The 27377-nt window shown below is 47.3% G+C and overlaps 1 protein-coding gene across 4 annotated transcripts in view; it reads right to left on the minus strand.

Annotated features, from left to right (window-relative positions):
• ADCY3 (adenylate cyclase 3) overlaps positions 1 to 27377 on the minus strand; it is an 88250-nt gene that overhangs the window by 33517 nt on the left and 27356 nt on the right. For 3 of the 4 annotated variants that reach the window (XM_027966562.2, XM_042245870.1, XM_027966561.2), the window contains exon 3: positions 14258 to 14407. The exons of the other annotated variant lie outside the window; for it this stretch is intronic. In XM_027966562.2, the coding sequence (XP_027822363.1) occupies positions 14258 to 14407 (150 nt within the window). The remainder of the gene's footprint in view (positions 1 to 14257; positions 14408 to 27377) is intronic. 4 annotated transcript variants of the gene reach the window in all.

A 27377-nucleotide genomic window follows, 5' to 3' on the forward strand; every position in this document is an offset into this window, starting at 1 on the left:
CCCCAGTCCCAACCTCACTGTTGCCAGGACAACAGTGGGCACTCTGAGGCTGACACTGGAAGCCAACCCCTAGGCTTGGAGGCAGCGAGCATCTCACCTCTATGTCACTCTCACTCCCCTCTCCCCACCAACCGAGGCTGAGATCACTCTGGGCCTTATTCTCACAGCTAATGGTCTTGAAGGGAACAGGGAGGCCGGCTTGGGCAGAGACATTCAGAATCAGACAGGAGATGGAGCTTTTGAAATGGCATAATTTGGAGTCCCAAGCCTCTCTTGCCTGAGAAGTCTGACTCTCATGCTAAGTGGGTAAGGCTCCCCTTGGAGACCTGCTCAAGGACAGAAGGTCATCCACCCCAGCAAAGACTCCTGCACGAAGAAGAAAGGCCATCCCTGGTCACAGGTGACCTGGGCTTTGGACTGAAGTAGGAGGAGAGGCAGAAAGAAGCACCTGTTGTCTGCACAACCCTCTAGAAGCTGAGTGGGACCCCCCCCCCCAGTGCCCACCCACACTGAATTCCCCAAGACACCATGGAGCAAGGAGATCTGGCCCTGACCCTCACTGGGGATGGGTGATGATGACTGCTTTTCTGACCCTGGGCTCCCCTGCAGCTTCCTCCTTCAGGAGCGTGGAGACCAAGGGCAGTTCTCCCCCAGTGAGGACCCCAGTTAGGGTGGCTCACTAACCGAGCGTGATATGAAGGGAAGTGCAGGCCTGCCTGTCCCCATCCTCTCTGCACCCTCCCCAACAGGCTCCTCCAACCACTCCCCATCCCTGGGAAGTGATTCTGAGGATGTGATTCCGAAAGGTTCATAATTCTGCAGTCCGTACTTGGTGACAGGTGTGCTGGGTGGATTTCCTGGATGCCTGCAGTTGCCAGGTGGCAGCTAGGGCGCTTAGCAACCCTCAAGGTCCCCAACTAAACCCTGGAGCTATGGTCACATGAGAATAAAGAAAAACAACTCCACCCTGTGGTCCCACTGGATGGCCTAAAGTGTCAGGTATGTGTTCAGCAATGCAACAAGAGGGCCTCACCTGCCAGGGCCATGCTCGCTCTTAGAGCCTCAAACCCGTGAGGCCCCACTCTCCCGGCAGAGGAGGAGACAAGCCGAGTCACTGGAACCCGAGACCCCGTCCCATCTCCTCATCACCCAGGGGCTCCCTTGTCTCAACACAGCCTTTTTCACCTCAACAAAAAGGGAAAAGACAAAAAATCCCAGTAAACTTGAAAGCCTGTTCTAGACGAGAGCCCAATTTTAAAATCGTATTTTTTTAAAAATTATTTTTTAAAAGAAACCCCTGGATTATGGGAAGTTTTTTTCTACTTCTCTGTATCTTCAAAATATATCCAACAACGATAATATTAGTGGTAGACAGTTCAGAGCCTACTATTTCTGTTCAGTTCAGTTGCTAAATTGTGTCGACTCTTTGCGACCCCATGGAATGCAGCATGCCAGGCTTCCCTGTCCATCACCAACTCCCAGAGCCTACTCAAATTCATGTCCATCGCCTCAGTGATGCCATCCAACCATCTCATCCTCTGTCATCCACTTCTTCTCCTGCCTTCAATCTTTCCCAGCATCAGGATCTTTTCCAATGAGTCGATTCTTCACATCAGGTAGCCAAAGTATTACAGCTTCAGCTTTAGCATCAGTCCTTCCAACGAACATTCAGGACTGATTTAGGATTGATTGGTTGGATCTCCTTGTAGTCCAAGGGACTCTCAGGAGTCTTCTCCAACACCACAGTTCAAAAGCATCAATTCTTTGGCGCTTAGCTTTCTTTATAGGCCAACTCTCACATCCATACATGACTACTGGAAAAACCATAGCTTTGACCAGACGGACCTTTGTTGATAAAGTAATGTCTCTGCTTTTTAATATGCTGTCTAGGTTGGTCATAGCTTTTCTTCCAAGGAGCAAGCATCTTTTAATTTCATGGCTTAGCACTGTGCTAAATAAACCCTTTACATTTAGCTTCCATAATAAGCATATGAGACAGCAAAAACTTGAATATCTGGTTCTAACCTGCTACATCTGAGAATAAGCTGTGACTTTTATAAGGGTTAACACTTGCAAAACACAGAAGGGGAAAAAAGACTTGGAGGAATATGCCTTTATCAGTATTTTTTCTTTGGACTTGTCTATTTTGATCAAATATTGTACAATGTATTCCGAAAAAGAAAAGAAACTCTTCCAACCTGTGTTCACCTGGCTGTGACTTGACTCAAATAAGAAAACAGTGGGCAACAGCTCACAGGATGCTACCACTGCCTTGGGGCCTGTTCCCTGCAGCTGGGGTTTCCAAACAGACATCTGTGGGGGGAGCTGCAGGAGTTCCTAAACAGAGAAGTCTTTTCTAGATAAACAAGGAAACCTTAAGTGCCTAAGTCCATTCTCATGCACTGCTGAGAGGAGCGTAAATTGTTTGAACTTCTGTGAGACAATTTGGTAATATTTATCAACATTAAATATGTCAGTATGTCAGCAAATTTGGAAAACTTGGCAGTGGCCACAGGACTGGAAAAGGTCAGTTTTCATTCCAGTCCCAAAGAAGGGCAATGCCAAAGAATGTTCAAACTACTGCACAACTGCACTCATTTCACATGCTAACAAGATAATGCTCTAAATCCTTCACACCAGGCTTCAGTAGTACAAGAACTTCCAGATATACAAGCTGCATTTTAAAAAGGCAGAGAAACCAGAGATCAAATTGCCAACATGCCTTGAATGATACAGAGAAAGCAAGGGAGTGCCAGCAAAATATCTACTTCTGCTTCACTGACTATGTTAAAGCCTTTGTGTGGATCACAGCAAACGGTGAAAAATTCTTCAAGAGATGGGAATACCAGACCACCTTATCTATCTCCTAAGAAACCTGTATGTGGGTCAAGAAGCAACAGTTAGAACTGGACATGGAACAATGGACTGGTTCAAAATTGGGAAAGGAGTACATCAAGGCTGTATATTGTCACCCTGCTTATTTAATTTATATACAGAGTACATCAATGTGAAATGCTAGGCTGGATGAATCACAAGCTGGGATCAAGATGGCCGGAAGAAATATCAACAACCTCAGATATGCAGATGATACCACTCTAACGGCAAAAAGTGAAGAGGAAGTAAAGAGCCTCTTGATGAAAGTGAAAGGAGAGTGAAAAAGTTTATTTAAAACTCAACATTCAAAAAACTAAGATCCTCACATCCTGTCCTATCACTGAACGGCAAACAGAAGAGTGAAAAGTGGTAACAGTGATAGATCTTAGTTTCTTGGGCTCCAAAATCACTGTGGACAGTGACTGAAGCCATGAAGTTAAAAGACGCTTACTCCTTGGAAGAAAAGCTATGACAAACCTAGACAGCATATGAAGAAGCAGAGATATCACTTTGCCAACAGAGGTCCATATAGTCAAAGCCTTGTTTTTCCAGTAGTCATGTACGGATGTGAGAGTTGGATCGTAAAGAAGGCTGAGCACCTAAGAATTGATGTTTTCAAATTGTGGTGCTGGAGAAGACTCTTGAGAGTCCCTTGGACTGCAAGGAGATCAAACCAGTCAATCCTAAAGAAAAATCCTGAATATTCACTGGAAGGACTGAAGCTGAAGCTCCAATCCTTTGGCTACCTGATGCAAAGAGCCAACTCATTGGAAAAGATGCTGGTGCTGGGAAACACTGAGGGCAGGATAAGGGGGTGACAAGATGAGATGCTTGGATAGCATCACTGACTCAATGGACATGAGTTTGAGCAAGCTCTTGGAGATAATGAAGGGAACAGGGAAGCCTGGTGTACTGCAGTCCATAGGGTCTCAAAGAGTTGGACAGGACTTCGTGAGTGAACAACAACAACAAATCAACATTAAAAATGCACGTGCCTGGTTCCTCAGAATGTTAAATACAGAACTACCATATAACCCAGCGATTCCACTTGTGTTTATTCCCCAAACGCTTGGAAAGCTGGGACTCAAAGAGATACTTACACACCAACAATGCGTGGAGGCGTCATTCACAAGAGCTGAAAGGTGGATCCCGTCAACAGATGGATGGATATATAGACACACTGGAATATTATTCACCCTTAAAAAGGAATGAAATTCTGATACATGCTACAACACGGATGAACCCTGAAGACATTATTCTAAGTGAAATAAACTAGTTACCAAAGGACAAATATCGTAGGATTCTACTTAAATGAGGGGGCTTCACAGTGGCTCAGTGGTAAAGAAACCATCTGCAATGCAGAAGATGTGGGCTCAATCCCCGGGTTGGGAAGATCCCCTGGAGAAGGAAATGGTGACTCATTCCAGTATTCTTGCCTGGGAAATCCCACGGACAGAGGAGCCTGGTGGGTTGCAGTCCATGGGGTCACAAAAGAGTCAGACGTGACTTAGTGACTAAATAACAACAGTAACGTGTATAAGGTACCTAGAACAGTCAAATCATAAAGACAGAAAGTAGAATAGTGATTTCCAGGGGTCAGGGAACAGGAGGATGAAAATTTAATATTTAATGGGTGTAGAATTTCTGTGTGGAATAATGAAAAAGCTCTAGAGATGAAGAGTGGTGATGGCTGTACCACATTGAGAATGTACTTAATGTCACTGAACTATAAACTTCAAAACGTTTAAGATGGTAAATTCTACCTTATGTATATTTTATCACAGTAAATATACATATATATATATACATGTTCACACATATATGTATACACATATAATTTTAAAAATGCACTGATCAAGCAATTCCACTTCTAGGTTTTTAGCTTTCAGATAAATTTATACGTATATAATTGCTAAGCCGTTTCAGTCGTGTCCGACTCTGTGCGACCCCATAGACTGCAGCCCACCAGGCTCCCCCGTCCCCGGGATTCTCCAGGCAAGAAAACTGGAGTGGGTTGCCATTTCCTTCTCCAGTGCATGAAAGAGAAAAGTGAAAGTGAAGTCGCTCAGTCGTGTCTGACCCTCAGCGACCCCATGGACTGCAGCCTTCTAGGCTCCTCTGTCCATGGGATTTTCTAGGCAAGAGTACTGGAGTGGGGTGCCATTGCCTTCTCCGATTTATACATATATAATATGGTATCCCTATAAAGATATCTATTATAGTAATGTTTGCAGTAGCATAGAACTGGAAATAACCTAAATGTCTACTTACAGGAGCCCTTTTAAATAAATGATGTTACCTCTACACATGGAATTCAACACAGTCACAAAAAGCAAGAGGCAATGCAATATGGACTTGGAACCCTCTCTAAGGGACTGGGTGAATAGAGAGTGCAGAAGAGTGAATGTACCATTTGTGTGTGAAAAGTCTATATAGGCACACCTCGGAGATATTGTGGGTTCAGTTCTGGAACACTGCAATAACGTGAATATTGCCATAAAGTGAGTACATGGATTTTTGGTTTCTCAGTGCATATAAAAGTTCAGTTCAGTTCAGTTCAGTTCAGTTGCTCAGTCGTGTCCGACTCTTTGCGACCCCATGAATTGCAGCACGCCAGGCCTCCCTGTCCATCAGCAACTCCCGGAGTTCATTCCGACTCACGTCCATCAAGTCAGTGATGCCATCCAGCCATCTCATCCTCTGTCGTCCCCTGCTCCTCCTGCCCCCAATCCCTCTCAGCATCAGAGTCTTTTCCAATGAGTCAACTCTTTCCATCAGGTGGCCAAAGTACTGGAGTTTCAGCTTTAGCATCATTCCTTCCAAAAGAACACCCAGGGCTGATCTCCCCTAGAATGGACTAGTTGGCTGTCCTTGCAGTCCAAGGGACTCTCAGGAGTCTTCTCCAACACCACAGTTCAAAAGCATCAATTCTTCCATGCTCAGCTTTCTTCACAGTCCAACTCTCTCATCCATACATGACCACTGGAAAAGCCATAGCCTTGACTAGATGGACCTTTGTTGGCAAAGTAATATCTCTGCTTTTGAATACGCTATCTAAGTTAGTCATAATTTTCCTTCCAAGGAATAAGCCTCTTTTAATTTCATGGCTGCAATCACCATCTGCAGTGATTTTGGAGCCCCCAAAAATAAAGTCTGACACTGTTTCCACTGTTTCCCCATCTATTTCCCACGACGTGACGGGACCAGATGCCATGCTCTTCGTTTTCTGAATGTTGAGCTTTAAGCCAACTTTTTCACTCTCTTCTTTCACTTTCATCAAGAGGCTCTTTAGTTCCTCTTTACTTTCTGCCATAAGGGTGGTGTCATCTGCATATCTGAGGTTATTGATATTTCTTCTGGCAATCTTGATTCCAGCTTGTGCTTCTCCCAGCCCAGCGTTTCTCATGATGCATATAAGTTAAATAAGCAGGGTGATAATATACAGACTTGACGTACTCCTTTTCCTATTTGGAACCAGTCTGTTGTTCCATGTCCATTTCTAACTATTGCTTCCTGACCTGCATATAGGTTTCTCAAGAGGCAGGTCAGGTGGTCTGGTATTCCCATCTCTTTCAGGATTTTCCACAGTTTATTGTGATCCACATATAAAAGTTATGTTCACATTATACTGGAGTCTATCAAGTGAACAACAGCATATCAAAAAATACTTCATTGCTAAAAGTTTTTAACCGTCACCTGACCCTTCAACAAGTCATGATCTTTTTGCTGGTGAGGGCCTTACCTTGATGTTGACGGCTGCTAACTGATCAGGGTGGTAGCTGCTGAAGTTTCGGGTGACTGAGGCAATTTCTTAAAATAAGACAATGAAGTCTGCAGCATCAGCTGACTCTTTCATAAATGGTTTCTCCATAGCATGTAAAACTTTCAGAACTGGAGTCAATCCTCTCAAACTGGGCTTCTGTTTTATCAACTAAATTTATGTAATATTCTATTAATAAAGTCTTTGATGCCATTTCAACAATCTTCACAGCATCTTCACCAGGAGTAGAATCTTCTTTGCTCATTCATAAGAAGCCATACTTCATCTGTTAGTTTCATCAGAAATCAGTCACATCTTCAGCCTCCAGTTCTAATTCTGTCTCTCTCGCTATTTCTACTATGTCTGCACTATTTCCTCCACTGAAGTCTTGAACCCCTCAGTCATTCATGAAGGTTAGAATCAGCTTCTGTTAATGTTGATATCTTGACTTCTTCCCATGAATCACAAATGTTCATAATGGCATCTAAACTAGGGAATCCTTTCCAGAAAGTTTTCAATTTACTTTGCCCAGATCTATCAGAGGGATCACTCCCCATGGCAGCTATAGCCTTACAAAATGTATTTCTTAAATAACGAGACCTGTAAGTTGAAATTACTACTTGATCCATGGGCAGAAGAATGGATGTTATGTGGTCAAGTATGAAAAAACATAATCTTGTACTTCTCCATCAGAGCTCTTGGGTGACCAGGTGCATTGTTAATGAGCAATAATATTTTAAAAGGCACCCTTTTTTCTAAGCATTAGGTCTAGATGGAGGGCTTCAAATATTCAGTAAAAATATGCTGTAAACAGACGTGCTGCCGTCCAGGCTTTGTTGTTCCATTTATAAAGCACAGGAAGAGGCGACATAGCATAATTCTTAAGGGTCCTAGGATGTTCAGAATGGTGAATAAGCATTGGTTTCAACTCCCAAGTCACCAACTGCATCAGCCCCTATCAAGAGAGGCAGCTCATTCTTTGCTGCTTTGGAGTCAGGCATTGACTTCTCCTGTCAAGCTATGAAAGTCCTGGATGACATCTTCTAATAGGAAGCTATTTCATCTACATTGAAAACCTACAGTTTAGTGTAGCCACCTTCATTAATGATCTTAGCTAGAACTTCCGGATAACTTGCTGAAGTTTCTACAGCAGCACTTGCTGTTTCACCTTCCATTTTTATGTTATGGAGATGGCCTCTTCCTTAGACCTCAGAAACCAACCTCTGCTGGCTTCAAACTTTTCTTCTGCAGCTTCCTCACCTCTCTCAGCCTTCATAGAACTGTTGGGAGTGAGGGCCTTGCTCTGGATTAGGCTTTCGCTTCAGGGAGGGTTGTAGCTGGTTTCATCTTCTATCCATATCACCAAAACTCTCCATATCAGCTATAAGGCTGGTCTGCTTTCTCAGGAACTTTTCCTTTGCATTCACAACTTGGCTAACTAGTGCAGGAGACCTAGTTTCTGGCCTGTCTTGGCTTCTGACATGCCTTCCTCACTGCTGCTGCTGCTGCTAAGTCGCTTCAGTCGTGTCTGACTCTGTGTGACCCCATAGATGGCAGCCCACCAGGCTCCCCCTCCCTGGGATTCTCCAAGCAAGAACACTGGAGTGGGTTGCCATTTCCTTCTCCAATGCATGAAAGTAAAAACTGAAAGTGAAGTCGCTTAGTCATGTCCAACTCTTAGCGACCCCATGGACTGCAGCCTACCAGGCTCCTCTGTCCATGGGATTTTCCAGGCAAGACTACTGGAGTGGGGTGCCATTGCCTTCTCCGCCTTCTCACTAAGCTTAATCATTTCTAGCTTTTGATTTAAAGTGAGAGTCATGTGAGTTTTCCTTTCACTTGAACACTCAGAGGCCCTGTAGGGGTTACTGACTGGTCTAATTTCAATATTGTTGAGTCTCAGAAAATAGGAAGGTCCGAGGAGAGGGAGAGAGATAGGGGAATGGCCAGTCAGTGGAACAGTCAGAATAAATATTATTTATTAAATTTGCCATATCAGATGGGCGCAGTTCATGGTGCTCCCCAAATAAATACAATAGTGAAAGCAAAAACCCCTGATCACAGATCACCACTGCAAATCTAAAATTAATGAAGAAGTTTGAAATATTGTGAGAGTTACCAAAATGTGACCCAGACACATGAGACAAGCAAATGCTGTTGGGGGAAAAAATGGTGCCGGCGGACTTGTTGGTGCAGGGTTGCCACAGTCTTTCTTTTCCTTTCTTTTTGGACACACCACAGCTTGTGGGATCTTAGTTCCCCAACCAGGGATTGAACCTAGGCCCTCTGGTCTGGAAAAGACCCCGATGCTGGGAAAGATTGAAGGAAGGAGGAGAAGGGAGCGACAGGGGATGAGATGGTTGGATGGCATCACCAACTCGAAGGACATGAATTTGAGCAAACTCCAGGAGAAGTGAAGGACAGAGAAGCCTGGCGTGTTGCAGTCCATGGGGTTGCACAGAGTAGAACGTGACTGAGCAACTGAACAATAACACTTCAATAAATAAATAACAACAGGAGCAACAGTGTGTCTTATGGCTGGCATTACAATGGAAGCCCAGGGACAAGGGAAAGACTCCTTCAAAGGGAAGAAAGTAAGAATCTGGCAACCTAAAATTCTTTATCTGATTAAAAAGTGGCTTTCAAAATTGAAATAAAAATAAACTCTTCTAGCAATTAAAAATGGGGAGGAATTTAGTGCCAACAGACCTACATGAAAAGCAGTATTACAAGGAGTTCCTCAAGAAGGTGGAAGCACGGCAACGAAGAAGTTGAGTATAACCGATGATAAAGTATGGGCAAACATAGGTAATGACTAGTAACTGTAAAAAAACGATAATTGTGCAAGACTGTTCTGTGGGGTTAAAATATATGTCGAATTAAAATGCATCACAATCGAATCACTATGTGGTACACCCGAAACTGAGAAGACATTGTAAATCAACCACATCCCGATTGTTTAAAAGCCTGAAATAAGTAAATAATAATACACATTACAGTGGCTAGAAAATGCGGGGGAGGGGGAATTAAGTGTTGTGAGGTCTTTCATTGTGACCAAAGAGGCACAAATACTTTGGGGTAGATGCAAATGAGTCATAATTGACATTTATTGATCTTATTTCATTTTTGAAAGGCATTTTGATACATACACATGCTAGGTCAAAAATCAAGTTCCAACAAATTTCACAGGGCTAAAACCATACGCTTCAGTTCAGTCGCTCAGTCATGTCTGACTCTTTGAGACCCCATGAACAGCAGCATGCCAGGCCTCCCTGCCCATCACCAACTGCAGGAATCTACCCAAACCCATGTCCATTGAGTCAGTGATGCCATCCAACCATCCCATCCTCTGTCGTTCTCCTTCTCTTCCTGCCCTCAATCTTTCCCAGCATCAGGGTCTTTCCAAATGAGTCAGCTCTTTGCCTCAGGTGGCCAAAGTCATACAGAGCATGTTCTTTGACCACAGTCAAATTAACCTATAAATCAACAATAAAATGATAATTTTTAGGAACTTCCCTGGGGGCACAATGATTAAGACTGTGTACTCCCAATGCAGGGGGCATCAGTTTGGTCCCTGGTTGGGGAATTAAGATCCCTCAGGCCACATGGTGTGGCAAAAACAAACAAACAAACAAACTTTTAAACAGTCCCCAGATATTTGGAAATTAATTAATGTACTCCTAATGGCTTAAAGCTCAACATTCAGAAAACAAAGATCATGGCATCCAGTCCCATCACTTCATGGAAAATAGATGGGGAAACAGTGGAAACAGTGGCTGACTATTTTTGGGGGCTCCAAAATCACTGCAGACGGTGATTGCAGCCATGAAATTAAAAGACGCTTACTCCTTGGAAGGAAAGTTATGACCAACCTAGATAGCATATTCAAAAGCAGAGACATTACTTTGCCAACAAAGGTCCATCTAAGTCAAGGCTATGGTTTTTCCAGTGGTCATGTATGGATGTGAGAGTTGGACTGTGAAGAAGGCTGAGCGCCGAAGAATTAATGCTTTTGAAGTGTGGTGTTGGAGAAGACTCTTGAGAGTCCCTTGGACTGCAAGGAGATCCAACCAGTCCATCCTAAAGGAGATCGGTCCTGGGTGTTCATTGGAAAGACTAATGCTAAAGCTGAAACTCCAAATACTTTGGTCACCTCATGTGAAGAGTTGACTCATTGGAAAAGACTTTGATGCTGGGAGGGATTGGGGGCAGGAGGAGAAGGGGACGACAGAGGATGAGATGGCTGGATGGCATCACCGACTCGATGCAGACATGTTTGGGTGGACTCTGAGAGTTGGTGATGGACAGGGAGGCCTGGCGTGCTGCGGTTCATGGGGTTGCAAAGAGTCAGATACGACTGAGCGACTGAACTGACGGAAACAGTTCATGGATCAAAAGCACCTCAATGGATTTAGAAAATATGAATTTTAGAATTTAGAAAACTGAACTAATTGACAACAGAAATATGACATATTGAAACTTGTGGGATAAAGCTAAAACAACATAATGAGGGAAATCTACGGCAAAAGTACATGTTTTAGAAAAGAAATGCTGAAAATTAGCTATATATATCCCGTTTCAAGAAGATAAAAAATAACACCAAATTAATCCCAAAGAAAACAGAAGAAAATGACAAAGTTAGAAGTATAAATTAATGAATTATAGAAATGTACAAAAAACCAAAAAGGTGTTTCATTGAAAAGGCTAAAACGTGAATTAACCTTGGTAAAACAGATTAAGAAAAAGTTTAAAAATAGAAAGCACAAATTACCAATATCAGTAATGAAAAAAGAAACACAAATCCCATAGACAATGATACATGGAGATAAAATACAACACACGTATAGCAACAATTTGAAAATTTAGATGAAATGGATAAGTTCTTGAAAAAACAAAAACTTTCCAAAACCCACACCAAAGGAAATATAGATCCTTACTTTTTAGAGGAACCAATCTACTCATAAAGAAAAACTCCAGACCCAATAGGGCTTCACAAGTGAATTCTTCTAAAGATTAAAAGAGTAACCTAAAAGAGGGAAGATTTCTCCAGTTAATAAGTTGGCATAACTATGATACCCAAACCTGTCAAGGACACAGAAAGAAAGTTAAAATGGAAAGCGGGTCTCATGTACATAGTCACAAAAGTCCTAAAGAAAAACACAAGCAAATGTTAACTCACAGGTGGCAGAACTCCAGTGCTTTTCTTGTCCTCCAAGGGATTGACACAGATTATCCCATTTTACCTGCAAATATATTATCATCTACACTTCAATCCCATTTTACCTGCAAATGTATTATCATCTACACTTCACATATAGGGAAACTGAGGGCCAAAGACAGAAAGAACTAGCCCAAGGGCACATTCAGGCTCAAGTCCACTTGATGGACATTTACAGGCACCTGCTGCACCGCTGCAAGGCCTGGGGGTGTGTCCCTCCTCTCCCTTCACCTCCTTGGACCTCTCATTCCGGGGCCAGTGTCTGCCCTGCTGCTGCCACATGGCCTGAGCAGACAGCCAGGCACCCTCTGGCTACTCCATAGCGTCCAGGAGGCCTGGAGCACACAGGGGTGGTTCTCTCTGCCAGGCCCCAGGCTCCCTGCACCGACCCTGCCAGGAGTGAGCATATGGCCCGGGCATTAGAAAGCAGGCCTAGTGGCCTGACCATCACCGCTCCGCGCTTTCCAAGTTACAAAGCACTTATGTCTGTGTTTCTCATTTGACCCTCAGGGAACCCTCAGCAAGATGATAATCATCAACATCTCCACTTTGGAGTAGCAATACTCCCACTCTGAAGATGAGGGAAGTGAGGCTCTACAGGGTAGATAACTTGTCCAAATCATCCACACATAGAATAACGGACCCAGGGTGAGACACAGGGCCTTTCTCACCACCCCAGAAGGCCCCCACCAAGCACCGTGGAACGTGACTGAAGATGTCCTGGATTATACACCATGAGACTGACAAGATCAACCCAGATGAGTGTGCTCAAAACTGCACACACTATATAAAAAAGAACCTCCAGTCCAGCTGAGAGGTGACACACACATTTTTTTTTTTAATGTAGAGAACACAGAGGGATGCCTCCACAGTATGAGAGATCAAATGCAAACAACAACCAGGACAGTATAGAAGGCAGAAAGTAAAGAACGCCTTTGAAGGGGCTCAATAAAGCCAGCAAAGCAGGATTCTTTAAATACGTTCCAGCCGCAACAGCTCCTCGGTAACGACAGGACACAGGGCCGAGGAGAAGGGGACAGGTGTGATGGCTCCTTGTCACCATGGAAGGCAGGATGGTTCCCCTTCTAAAGCCTGTCTTCTGAAGGAGATGAGTCCAAGGCTCAGCTCAGAAGCTTCTAGATCTCATTGGTAAACAGAGAGAGAAGGAATGCCCCAGGACAGAGGAAGCCAGGACACACCAGCTAAATGAGTCAGTGTGTGCCTTCAAACAGCATTGTCTGGAGAAAGTGAGGTTCTCCAATGGAACCCCCCGAAACTACTGCCCTGCCCACCTGGGTGGCAGCGTCCAGGAAAATAGCAGTTTCAGTGAACCTGCTGAGCCCGGAGCAAACAGCACCACCTGAACACAAAGTGACATGGTTCCCAGAGCAAAGAGGCATATATTTTCAACCTACTGAGTTCGTTTATTCAGGGGAAGTCAACCTTTGGAGAAAAGGAAACTGGTGGATGAGATTTCTGAAGACCTTCAAAAGGCATTTGAGACGAGCCCAGACCAAAAACTATTTAAAAGACTGAGTCCCATGAGAGCAGGGAGCTTCTGCGGTGGACGAGGCTGGAGTGAAGCCAGTAAACACAGCGTGGGCACAGCAGGCACTTCTCTCAATGGAGAAATGTAAACAGTGGGCTCCCCAGGGGCTGGGCTGGCTTTACTGTGTCCACAAATGACTTAGCAGGAGAAGGCAGTGGGGAGCTTGCCCTGAGTGCCAAGGAAACAGTGCCCGTGGGAGGAGAGAGGAGGGGATGACAGACTTCACCCGAAAGGACCCTGAGGCCAGGGAATGTGTCTTCCACCCCCACCCCACTGCAGGGAGCCCTGGGCACACAGTAGGCGGGTAGCATGAATCTGCACAAGAGGGAGTGGCAGAGGGGTGAGCGATGCCTCCCAAGAAACCGTGGTGCTGGGGAAGACTCTTCAGAGTCCTACGGACTGCAAGGAGATCAAACCAGGCACTTCTAAAGGAAATCAATCCTCAGCATGCGTTGGAAGGACTAATGCCGAAGCTCCAATACTTTGGCCACCTGATGCAAAAAGCCAACTCACTGGAAAAGACCCTGATGGTGGGAAAGACTGAAGGCAGGAGGAGAAGGGGGTGACAGAGGATGAGACAGTTGGATCATATCACTGACTCTGTGGACATGAGTTTGAACAAACTACAGGAGACAGTGAAGGACAGGAAAGCCTGGTGTGCTGTAGTCCATGGGGTCACAAAGAGCTGGACACGACTGAGCAACTGAACAACAACAACTCTGGAAAAGAGAATTCAAACTCCAAGCCCCACTGAGCCCTGGAGACCCAGAAGCAACTGGGCTCACTCCCTTCCGACAGGCCCCAAACTGGGGTCCCAGGCTGGTACTGCCCCAAGGCCTTCCCCAGAGAGCCTGACCTGCTGCTGGCTCTGCTCCTCCAGGTTCATCTTCACCTCCAGAGACTGGCGGGCCTCCAGGAAGGCCTTGCGGTGCTTGCGGTCTGCCATGTAGTAGGACATGATGCCCACGACGATGGCGCACAGGTAGAGGAAGACGTTGGCCAGAATCTGCATGCCAAGGAGGAGGAGAGGAAAGGACAATGGTCAGGGCCCACCTTCAGGAGAGGGAGGGGACCAAAATCCACCCCCAAGTTGCCCAGGGTCCAGGGAGGTGTCCAGCAGAGTCTCCGGCCTTGAGCAGGGATTCAGATCCCTGGAGTAGACCCTGCCCCCCACCATGGATGCCTGAAGCTATTCAAGGGTGTGGCTCCAGGCCTGGAAGGCTGGCAGGAGGACCAATGTTCTCCCATCCTCCTTTACATGGTAGCCAAGCTGGCCCACCCCGCCCACTGTGAGGCCTGAGTGGTCCCTCCATTACTCATCCATTCACCCACTCACTCATTCAACGACCACTTACCCTTACTTCACAGGTGCATTTAGGCACTGTGCTGAATAGCTGAGGAAGAAAGTGAAAGAAAGCTACTGGCCAGGCATGTATAATCCTAACAGCTGCAGGTCATAGGGAATGTCACAGGAGACCAGAAGAGGTCCTAGGCTGATTCCATTGTCACAATGCTACTTGACATGTGAATCACAGGTTACAGACCTCTAGGATTCACGTGCATCCTTTGAGCCGACTCACCTGCCACCTGGTGAGAGGGCGGCCAGCACCAACATCCAGGTCTCACAAGGAACTAAAGCTCCAGGAAGCAGAAGGGGTTTGGGATCTAATGTCGGTCCAGTGAGCTCAGTGTATTGGCACCAAGGGCTTCTTTGGGCATCAAGAGGCTGTTTCCCCAGCCCTGGCACCCTGCAGGCTGCCCTAGGTGTCCCTGGTCCCTAGCTCCCAGAGGCTGCCAGAGGTAACTTTGACTGTGGACCTGACATCCAAACCACATTTCTGGGTGCTGGTTGCTGCCAGCTCCAATCTCTGACCCAACTTGGCCCCATTTGGGGCTGGACCAGGTTCTAATTTCATACTGTTCGTGGGGTTCACAAGGCAAGAATAATATTTTTTCCAGTAGTCATGTATGGATGTGAGAGATGGACCATAAAGAAGGCTGACCACTGAAGAACTGATGCTTTCTTGTGGTTTAGAGAAGACTCTTGAGAGTCCTCTGGACAGCAAGGAAATCAAACCAGTCAATCCTAAAGGAAATCAACCCTGAGTACTCATTGGAAGGGCTGATGCTTAAGGTGAAGCTCCAATACTCTGGCCACCTGGTGCAAAGAGCCAACTCATTGGAAAAGACCCTGATGCTGGGAAAGACTGAAGGCAGGAGGAGAAGGGAGCAACAGAGAATGAGATGGTTGGATGGCATCACTAACTCAATGGACATGAGACTGAACAAACTTCAGGAGATAGTGAAGGACAGGGAACCTGGCGTCCTGCAGTCCACGGGGTCGTGAAGAGTCGGACACGACTTAGCGACTGAACAACAACAAAGGTTCTAGTTCCTCCCACTTCTCTAAGTGGCTGTGAATTCACCACTGGCTGTGAGTCTCCAACAAGGCCTGTTTCCAGGTCTGGTACCTCTTACTCCCCTGAGGCTGCCCCAGGTTTTCTGCCTTGATTCTCTGAGGGCCTGTCAGAGGCGGACAGACCTCTCCTCTCAAGGGTGTGGTTTTGGGAGCAGAAGGTGGAAATTGAGAGGTGGGAAGGGAGACAGAAGTTCTTAGTTCCTGGCCCCAGGGGAAGAAAAGATCAGTCCAGTGGAACACAATAAATTCTGAGGTAGGTGAAAAATGCAGGGAAGTCCATTTTAGATTTTTGAGCAAGGTTTAATAGATAATAAGGCAAGTTCATTGTAACATTAACTTTCTGAGTATCCTTGGTTATGCTGTATCCCTTCTGTTTTAATGTTTCATCAGGGCTGCTGGTTGATACTAACTAGGAGAAACTACCGCCCAGAAAGAGCTTGTACTTGGCTACCAGTCTGAGCCTGGAGGTGTAGGAGGACACTCAAGAAAGGCCCACTTAGTAATGAATTAATTAGGAGGTGAGACGTACAATAACAGAGGTGTGCTTGGTGCTGGTAATCAAGTCACTGGGTGATAATTTCACAAGCTTCTTGGACAGTTGGTTCTGGCAGTTAACAATAGTCCAATCTTGGGCCTGAGCAGCTCTGATGGCCTACACCACTTGTGGGGCAAGCAGGTGGGATATCAGTCCTTTGGGACGTCTTCTGCACCTTCTTCTGGACCGTGACAGCCCATTCCCACGATCAATCAGCATCATTATGGCCTCAGGCCACTTTATTAGACACCTGAAGGTCAAAAAGCTGCCAATTCATAATTTATGTTCAGTGAGTCAAAGCAAATCACACAGATCACTGGGTCTCAAAGCCAGTCTACTTTGAGGTCCGGGAAACTCCACCAGCCCAGAGGCCACTCTCCATGGGGCCCGTGGGGCCTTAGAAATCTGCGTGCCCTCAGGTTCATGGCTCAGGAAACTAGACTGTCAAGGTCAGGCTGCTCCCCATGTATACTCATGGAACAGCGGCACCCCAGCAAAGCCCACGGGAGGGCAGCCCAGATACAGTAGCCACCAGGCCGAGAGTCTCGGGACTGACAGGGCTCAGGGTCCTGGAGGGTAAGGGAGGGGCCACACATTTGGACCCAACACCTGCCAGTGTCAGCAACTGAACCAGGGGCTCCAGACAAGGTGGGATAACCTGGGGCCACTGGCCTGTGTCTGCCCTGGCCACAGCCAGCCTGGGCTGTCACACGGCTGGGGACAGAGCTCCACACTCAGGGGTCTTCCTGACCACCCATAAGGATGGAAGAGGTGGGCTGTGTAAAAGGTACCATGCTGACTTGCTTGCTCCTTGGAAAAAAAGCTATGACAAACCTAGACAGCATATTAAAAAGCAGAGCCATTACTTTACTGACAAAGGTCCATATAGTCAAAGTTATGGTTTTTCAAGTAGTCATGTATGGATGTGAGAGCTGGACCATAAAGAAAGCTGAGCACCAAAGAATTGATGCTTTTGAACTGTGGTGTTGAAGAAGACTCTGAGTCCCAAGGACTGCAAGGAGATCAAACCAGTCAATCCTAAAGGAAATCAACCTTGAATATTTATTGGAAGGACTGATGTTTAAGCGCCGATACTTTGGCCATCTGATGCAAAGAACTGACTCATTGGAAAAGACCCTGATGCTGGGAAAGACTGAAGGTGGAAGGAGAAGGGGATGACAGAGGATGAGATGGCTGGATGGCATCACCAACTCGATGGACATGAGTTTGAGCAAGCTCCAGGAGTTGGTGATGGACAGGGAAGCCTGGTGTGCTGCAGTCCATGGGGTCGCAAAGAGTCAGAAACTACTGAGAGACTGAACTAAACTGAGCTTGTGTCAGGGATCACTGTTATGCATTACCTCCTGAGGCATCCACCGAAGAAAACCAAACTTGCAGACAGACCAGCAGAGAGCAGCTCTAGTGGAGAAGTTTCAAACCAAAGATTATAATCCCAAAACTAGAAGACGATTCAGGTTTGGTTCATGCCTGGGGCCATGTAGGCAGGACAGCATTCCTTTCAGAGAACTGTACATATTTTATTTATTTATTTATTTTTTTGGAAACAGTAATAGACTTTATTTTGGGGGGCTCCACAATCACTGTAAATGTTGATTTCAGCCACGAAATTAAAAGATGCTTGCTCTTTGGAAGAAAAGCTATGACCAACCTAGACAGCATATTAAAAAGCAGAGACATTACTTTACCAACAAAGGTCCATCTAGTCAAAGCTATAGTTTTTCCAGTAGTCATGTTTGGATGTGAGAGTTGCATTATATAGAACTGTACATATTTTAAAATAAAATCCATTTTTGCAATGCCACTTGCAGGAATAGAGTTTAGAAAGTACATTCAAGGGGAGCCCTGGACTCTGGCACTGCCCCTTGCCACCCAGGTGCTGCCAGGTCAAATAACCAGCCCGAGTTCGTGTCATCATCTTTGAGCTGAGAGAGGGACTGACTCATCTGGAAGGTCCCTCAGCCCTGACATTGGTCCTCTGACCTCACTGAGGACAAAGGTTGGGATTGGAGACCTGGTCCCGAGAGGCCAGGGGAAGGACAGCAGGTTGGTTCCAGGTTGGCCACAGACCCACACTGCCTCTCGTGCCCAGGGCACCCCTGGTCCTGGGAAACCTCACCCCCTTCTGACCTGCGCTCTTAGCTGCAGGGATATGGAGGCAAACGGCCGTATCTGGGCCATGCACTGGAGGCTCAGGTGGGTCCTGCAGGTGCTCTCCACGCCAGGGAACCCCCTCCACCTTTTAGCAAGCGCATCTGTTTCCAGGCGATTCTTCCCACAGTCCCAGGCCTTGGGTCTCCTGGAGTTCCCCCACTTCTCTAAACTTGCTTCCCCTGAAGAAAAGGCCCTCAGGGGGTGCAGCTGCTCTAGTCCACCTGACCTCTCTCATGTGCAGCCACCGTTCTGAGGCCTGGAAGGAGCTCAGTAACCCCTCAGGGCCAGGCAGCGGTGGAGAGAGGCTCAGCCCACAACAATAGACCAACTCTCAGCCTCCAAATCCAGGACCCAAATCCACCAGGTGATGCTGCCTAGCCAAGGAGACCTGTAGCCAAGGAAGCAGGGGTCTGCTCTGGGGAGGGGCCAGGGGATGCATTGCAACAGGTCCCCTGGGGTGATGGGGCCCAGCTGCTCCACCCCAGGTGTGCACAGGTGAGTGGCAGAGCAGGCTGCACTCCCAGGGGACCCTGAAATGCAGCCAGGGCCGGGAGACCCTGCTCTTGTCCAGTTCCCTTGCCTGTAACACCCCCTCACATCACACCCTCACATCCTAGACACGGGCACGCATCTTACCCGCCTCATCTCATTGAATCTTCACAAGAAAGGTGATGTTATTCCTATTTTACAGGAGAAGAAACTGAAATTAAACAAGGGCTCAAACTAGAGGATGAGGTTTCTTCCTGCTTGCTCAGTCATGCCCAACTTTTTGTGACCCCCATGGATTGTAGCCTGCCAGTCCTCTCTGTCCATGGAATTTTCCAGTCAAGAATACTGGAGTGAGTTGCCACCCCTTCTCAAGGGGATCTTCCCGACCCAGGGACGGAGCCCGCGTCTCTTGCGTCTCCTGCAAGAATCCTCCTGCAGGTCATCTCTTTATCACTAGCGCCACCTGGGAAGTCCTCGCTTTTTACTCTTTGATGCACAATCCCATCCTACAAGCACCCTTGGCTAATTTATATATTTATAACCCCACCTTTTCCCAGAAAGGCTATTAGATATTTTTTAAATTTCCACCAGGATACCAGCCCTAAGGCACTTACTGCGAGCTGCTTGCACTTTCCATCTGAAACAAAGCAGTACATCGACAGATTTCCACAATTTCCATACACATGGGTGGTCGTTAGCTCTAGGCTCAGGAATTCCTAAATCACCTGATTCATATTTATAAATGTAAGTGTGTCTCACTTAGCAAAAGGAACGTGCCTCCCAAAAACGTGCTTTGAAAAAATGAATCGTGCCTCCTTTGGCAGTGAGCCCCCACCCCCACCCAGTGCTGCACCGAGGAATCAAAGGTGACCAGGAGGCCACCCCAGGGCCCACGAGCCCAGCGCTGCCAGAGGAGGTCTAGGTCCAGGGGAGGCCACGATGATGGACAAGGCGGGCAGCTGTCATCTCTCTAACTCATCTGCTAGTATTGCCTCTCACACTACAGTTTAAAAGCTGCAGACCCAGCTTTGGCCCAGCTTTTGCAAACTTTTGGCCGCCAGGAAAACTTGAACCCTGGAGAGAATCTGAGATGTGTCTTTCCCGTGATTATGACAAATGGGCTTCTTCAAGCTGAACCTTGAGCTCTGCTAGTCTGAGATGAATTTTTCGGTGCTCCCACTCCAGTGAGTGGGGAAGGGCCTTCTTGTCAGAATTCTACTCCTCCCCCCCACCCCCCAGCTGCCTTTCTTGTACTCACTGCTGCATAAATACCTCCCCCAACACCCCAGCCCACTGGCTGCCCCTCTTTCTGCTCAACCTCCATCTCCCTTCTCTCCTCCATCCCCTCCCCAGCCTCCTCACACAGGGTTCTGTCCTGTCTTTCACGGTCAGGGCACCTAGTAAGGCCAGCACTGCTGGCCTTCTCAGCCCTGTGTCCCCAGAATCCACCCCAGACCTCACCCTGCACCCAGTGCTCAGGAAGCCAGAGCAGTTGGGCTGGACACACCAGGTAATGAAACCACAACACAGATTCCCTGCTTAGCTGACCCCTTCAGCCTCTGAACACAGATAAGCAGACAAGAAACCATCCTAAAGTCAACCTCTGGCCCCCCACGACCTCCCAGGACCCAGCCTTCTAATTAACATCCTATCTGCAGCACCCCACCCTCTCCCACCCTAAGATCAGAGAGGAATGGGGCTCGGTCACTCCCCCAGGATGGTGCGGACCCCCAGGACAGCAGGAGGGGGACAGTCTGAGAAATATCCAGAATATAAAGCAGAGCATACAAAGCAGCAAGAGAAGGGTAGGGATGGGTGGGGTGCCGTGTTCATTCAAGAAGAGGTTAGATGGCATTACACATGCTCCAGAAGAGAGATGGGGTCTCCGAAACATGGTAACAGGCTCTGATAACGCAGCCAGTGAACGAGTGTGGCCCGAAGCCTCCGGCTCCACTTTCCAGTTCTGAAAGTGAGCAGCGGCCCAGATGCGCACACCCTCACTCCTGCTCCTCCCCATGGTCCTGGGCTGGCCGCGACAGCACCATGACCTGGCTGCCCACCTAGACAGGCAATGCCTGAGAAGACTGCTCTAGGGTGCCGCTGAGGTCACCTCTTCATGCCCTAGTGGCCTCCTTTAGACTGAGCAGCAGTCTTATTTCAAAAGAATTGTTCCTTGAGATGAATGGAGACAGTAGCATGAAAGCATATATATACACTGCCATATGTAAAACAGATAGCCAATGGGAATTTGCTGTATGACTCAGGAAACCCAAACCGGGGCTCTATAACAACCTAGAGGGGCGGGAAAGCAAGGGAGGTGGGAAGGAGGGGACATGTGTGTACCTGTGGCTGATTCATGTGGACGTATGGCAAAAATCAAACCAATATTGTAAAGCAATCATCAATTAAAAATAAATAAACATAACTATAAAAAAAGAATTGTTCTTTTTTTCCTTTTAAATACAAGATTCTAAAAATAACGAATAAAATGAATGAATCTCCCAAGTGGGTAAACAATCAGACTAAAACTTCGTCTAACCCACGACAGCTGGACCAAGTGTTTATAATACCCCAGTTCAGAAATGCAACCGTGAGAAAAATCCTTTACAAAATCCTTCCTCTTGGAATTTGACGAGTCACCACGTCCTGCACAGCCTCTAACAGCCCACAGGGACAGGGGTGGCTCTAAGTGGGGCTTTAAGATAGAAGTCACCCCACCAGAGGCAGGCTCATGGCTCATGTACCCAGGCTAACCTCGTTCTGTAAGCTCATTCAGGCCTGCAGATTTCAGAACATTCCCCAAATGGGAGGTGGAGGGGAAGACTGCAGCTCCAGGGTGTCAGCTGTCCTCAGAGATCTTGTGAAGCTCTGCTTCTGGGGGAAGGCCTCTGTTCATTAAAGCTAACTTAGATGTTTTGGAAAAAAAACTCTCCCAGGAGCTGCAAGGCAGGAAGGAGCAGGGGAGAAGACACCTCTGCAGCAAACAGCCTCCACAACCTAAGGAAGATGGGCCAGAGCCTGCAATGACAGCCACACGGTCCCCACCTGGGAAGCCATGCTCCTGGCAGACCCTTGGAGGGGCCCACTGGTGGATGAACACATGGCAAAGAGGCTGGGCCATGCAGTCACAGAGAACCTCCCCCATCACCAGCAGGCTGTGCGGCCTGGAGCAAGTCACTTAACCTCTCTGAGACTTGGCCTCCTCATCCTCACCGTAACCCTGAAGGCTGTTCCACTAAAATTACAACAGATTCTCTGCAACACCACCTAACAGAGGGGTTGGTACAAAATAGGTTAACGACATTTTAAAAATTTCTTCCAGAGAAGAGAAGGAAATTGGTACCTAACACTTTATTTTAGGCTATGCTGTGCGGCGTGTGGGATCCTAGTTCCCCAACCAGGGATTGAACCTGTGCCCGCTACATTGGGAGCGCAGAGTCTTAACCACTGGACCACCACAGAAGTCCCCCTAATGACACTTTAGTGAAGTTTTACAAGAACTTTCACATTCATGGGGTCTCCTAGCAATGCTGAAACTGGAACGCAGATCTCCTTTTTCATTTTTCCCCCTATGAGCACAGAGTTTAAATTTTAAGACATTAAAAAAAATTCTGTCCTGGCTCAGAAGAGCAAACATCAGAAACCAGCCTGGCCAAGCACGGGTGACCTTGGGGCAGGTCCACCACCGCTTTCTTGCCCAGCAAGCACACCACCCAAACACAAGGCCAGGGCTGCTTTCCCCACATACCTCTCTTGGTAGCTGATTTGTGATGTGGGTCAGCAGAGGCTGGGTGAAGTCTATGGGGCTTGGGGACCCTGGGAGCTCAGCACCCACTGAAGACCTGGAGCATTTATGCGTATGGGGAGGTCTGCAGTCAGTGAGGTCATGCTCCCGTGCTCCCCCAGGGTAAACGCCAGCATCCTTGAGCCGAGAGATGACTGGAGTCTCTAGTCAATACAACCCTACTCACACAAAGCAGAGCTCAAGCCTGGGGCTCTGTGACAAGCTCTTCCAAGCCAAGGGTTTTGCCAAGTCTCCACCACCTGCCTCAAAAGGACTTCCAGAAGCTTCCTACTTGTTTAATAGCTTGGATATGCCTCTGTTAAAAGATATTCAATATTCACCCTCTTCCAAAACAAAGATGACTTCCAGATAGTCATCCAGCCATCTTGACATGTGACACAATGTCCCTTGTGACCTGCTAGGTGACCAGAAGAGCTTCCAGGTTGTGCACTGGGGCACCACTCCAGACTCAGACGCGACGGCTCCCCTGAAGACGCGGAACAGAAGCCCTGACTGCGGGGTTCCCATGCCACTCTTACGTCTTGTACGTGGCTGCTGCCCACCAGGCTCCCCTCACTCCAGCCGCACTGGGCATCTCTCCAGTCTCTAACAAGATGAGCTATTTCAGGGCTCTACAGCTCCGTCCAGAACACCCTGTTCTCTCCCTTCCCCGACCAGCGGAGGGCTGGCTACACACTGAAATGATGCCCTGACTTAACCAGGTCAAGCATAAGCATGCAGCACACCCTTGGCCCTTAGTCATCCCTCAGAAACCGTTAGCTGCTGTTACTATTCCAAGATTATCTCCAACACCCCTCCCTGATTCCCGGACAGAAACCATCCATCCATCCACCCATCAATTTAGTGAATGCCCACCCTGTGCTAGGTAGGTACTTGGCATTTAGCAGTGAATACGGCAGAAAAAGTCCCTACTGTCATGGAGCTGATGATTTGGTAACAAAAGGCAAATAAGCAATAAATAATTCAACAATAAGAGTATCAAAACTCAGCAGAGAATAAAAATGAGTGAGTGACTGGGTGGCTGCTGCAGACTGAGTGAGGCAGATGGCTGGGCCCCATTCTTCACTCCCCTGTAGTGTCCTGTTCAGCCACACCTCTGCCATGGCCTCATGGAGAGTGATGAGGTCCCTCCCTCCTGCTGACTCGGACTGTGTGATCTACTTTGGCCAAATGGATGTCCGTGCATATGATACAAGCAAGAAATACGCTTGCTTCCCGCTCTGAGCTGCTGCTGTCACCATGAGGACAACATGTGCCAAAAGTTCACTGGTCCAGTAGAATGAGAAACCCATGGAGAAGAGCTAAACTGAGGCTGCAGCTTGTAGCCAAAACCAGCTGAAGCCCAGCCTACATCAGCCACACCCCAGCCAACCCACATCCCAGGCAACCCACACACATGTGAGCAAGAAATGTGCGGTTGTGACCCACTGACGTCTGGGCTGTTTGTTACAAAGCATGAGGTGAAAACAGCTGACTGTGGTTAGATGGTTAGGATAGGTCTCCCTGAGCAGTGTTGTTTAAACTGAGATATGAACGCCAAAACAGTCCCAGTCACAGGAAAAATCAGAAGAAAGAGCCTCTTGGATGGAGAATACACTGGTGCAAAGACTCTTTCCCATGAGACAATCCTCCCCCCTCCACCTCCTGATGCATCTGTGTGTACCACCCAGACAAGGACACAAGCAACACCTGTGGTCAGGGTGTGTCTTGTACTCACATTTGCAGCTGCAGGGCCTGGCCCAGTTACTGGCGCAGAGCAGAAGTTAGCTGCACGGAGGGCTATCATAGAAAGAAACTGAACGAACAGTCCATTCTCCACTGTGGTGTCCCTTTAGCAAGAGCCAAAATCCAGCTGCAGAAAGGCTGGAACAGTTCTCAACTGGGGTGGGGTGGTGGTGATCTGGGGGCCATTTGGCAATGTGTCTGGGGACATTTTTATTGTCACAACTAGGAGGGTTGTGCCAGGGGAGGATGCTTCTGGCATCTCTGGGGTGGAGGGCAGAGCTACTGCTGAAGACTACACGGTGCACCAGGCAGCTCCCACAATGAGGAACTGTCCAGCCCCAAATGTCAACAGCTCTGAGGTTGAGAAACCCTAGCCCAGAACAATGCCTTCTTCCCTTTTGATTCCTGAGTCTTCACTAGAAACCTGCTTAAGCTTTTGGACTGAAGCACAAGGAACTCTGAGGACAAAGATGGAACAAGAAGATTTATTTTTATATCAGCTGTAGACTTCATGGGCTAAGAGGACAACGCTACCAATACTTGCTAAATGAAAGGACACAGCAGCTTGACAAGCGCACCCACAATGGACAGAAGGAAGGTCCAAATCCCATAGATAGAGACGATTAAGACAGAGAAGGGTACCTGGTCTGTTTCCTCCCTGCAGGAGCAGATGCAGGAATAAGCATCTCACAGTTGGCATTTGATACTGATGAAGGATTATCAGCTTGAAGTCTATGGACCAGGTTAGGGAGAGTCAGTGAACCTCTAAAATTGGTGAGGGGGGATTTTTGCCCTCTTCTGGGGAGCAAATTCCATTGCTTTCACCAGATTCTCCAAAGGGTCTGTTTGCCCAGATGATGAAGAACCACAAAACAAATCAAAAGTGCTCCATCTCCTCACGCGGCTTCACGGCAGAAATACAAAACATCAGGTCACGGCACCTTGTGTCTCTTCTTACATATGTGACCCCATTAGTCACCTTGAGTTTTTTCCGCAGGCCAAATGATTCTACTTAAAGGAATCTATTTTGTAAATGTTTAATCATGTTTGGCTTCAGATTTTAATTTTAAACTCAACCCACAACTGTCCCAAGTTCTTACTGAGTGATGGACCCCATACTGGGTCCTGGAGAGTGAAAAAGAACTTCAAGAGCCCAGATCTACTACAGGAAATGCAGGAAACACAGACTGGGAGAGGAGAGGAGGGCAGGCTGGCAAAGGTGGTAGTCCCTACTGTACAGCAAAGTGATGCAGTTACACACATATACACATTCTTCTCTGCATTCTTTTCCATTATGGTTTATCACAGGATATTGAATATAGTTCCCTGTGCTCTACAGTAGTCCCCAAGAAGGAGTAAAATGGGCTAGTCACACTCAATTGTGGGTTTTCGCACATGCTGACAACACAGAGCTTCTATATACATATTAATAGATGGATCCGTAAGTGTGTCAGTGTGTGTGTGCTCAGTTGGGTCTCTTTGCAACCCCATGAACTCTACTTTGGCCACCTGATGAGAAGAGCTGACTCATTAGAAAAGACCCTGATGCTGGGAAAGATGGAAGGCAGGAGGAGAAGGGGACGACAGAGGATGAGATGGTTGGATGGCATCACCGACTCAACGGACATGAGTTTGAGTAAGCTCCGGGAGTTGGTGATGGACAGGGAGGCCTGGGGGCTGCAGTCTATGGGGTCACAAAGAGTTGGACACGACTGAGCGACTGAACAAGCCAGGATCCTCTGTCCATGGGATTCTCCAGGCAAGAATACTGGAGTGTGTTGCCAGGCCCTCCTTCAGGAGATCTTCCCAATCCAGGGATGAACCTTCAATCTCTTATGTTTCCTGCATTGGCAGGCATGTTCTTTACCACTGGCACCACCTGGGAAGCTCTACTATGTGTGTGTGTGCTCAGCTGTGTCTGACTCTTTGCAACCCCATGGACTGTAGCCTGGCAGGCTCTTCTGTCCATGGGATTCTCTCAGCAAGAACACTGGAGTGGGTTGCCATCTCCTCCTCCAGGGTAATACTTGGATAGTAAAAGCAATTTAACCCAATTTCTCATAAGGACCAAAGTTAAATACAGAAAAGGCAAAAAGTAATAAACTGTACACTCATGGAAGTCACCAGAACAACGAGAGGATTCCAGCTGCCTGCTCTGACCTTCTCACCTCTAAGTAGCCCTACCTAGATTGAGTGCAGAGATCCTGACTTCCTGGAACTTTGAGTGAGCTTGAGAACAAATGCACCAGCCCAGAGGAGCATACCATCTGAAGACAGAAGGAGAGTTCTAGAATCCCAGCAGTATAACTGCCACACAAACAGCACAACATGGAAGGGATCTGCAGTCTCACAAGCACACGGAAGCCCCTGTACACAGAGCCATGGAACTCAGCCAACTTGGGATTCCAAGGACTCCGTACCTCTCGATGCAAGATGACTCATGTCCTAAGAGTAGAACTTTCTGCAGATTCTCAGCTGCAGAAACCCGCGTCATGGCTTTCTCCTTGGAGATTCGATTCCCTCTCTGCTCTCTGAGTGCTTCTGAGGGATTACTCAGCCTCGCTCAGCCCTGCAGCCTCCCAGAGCCTTGCCTGGAGACACCCAGGATGTGGTTTTTTAGTCACTGGTTCTGACTCGACCCTTCAATGCTTATTCCTTAGTTGCTGTTTCTCTAGCTTCTGATCCAGGTACACTGGCATCCCAAGTATAACTGATTAAGACTCAGGAATCTAAATTTTGCACCCCCACTCCAGGTGATTCTCTTTTATTCACTGTTCTAGGTGGTAGGCCTGCAAGCTCAGTCGCTCAGTCACCTCTGACTCTTTGCAACC

The sequence above is a fragment of the Ovis aries genome, chromosome 3 (genome assembly GCF_016772045.2).
Source record: "Ovis aries strain OAR_USU_Benz2616 breed Rambouillet chromosome 3, ARS-UI_Ramb_v3.0, whole genome shotgun sequence".
NCBI lineage: Eukaryota > Metazoa > Chordata > Mammalia > Artiodactyla > Bovidae > Ovis > Ovis aries.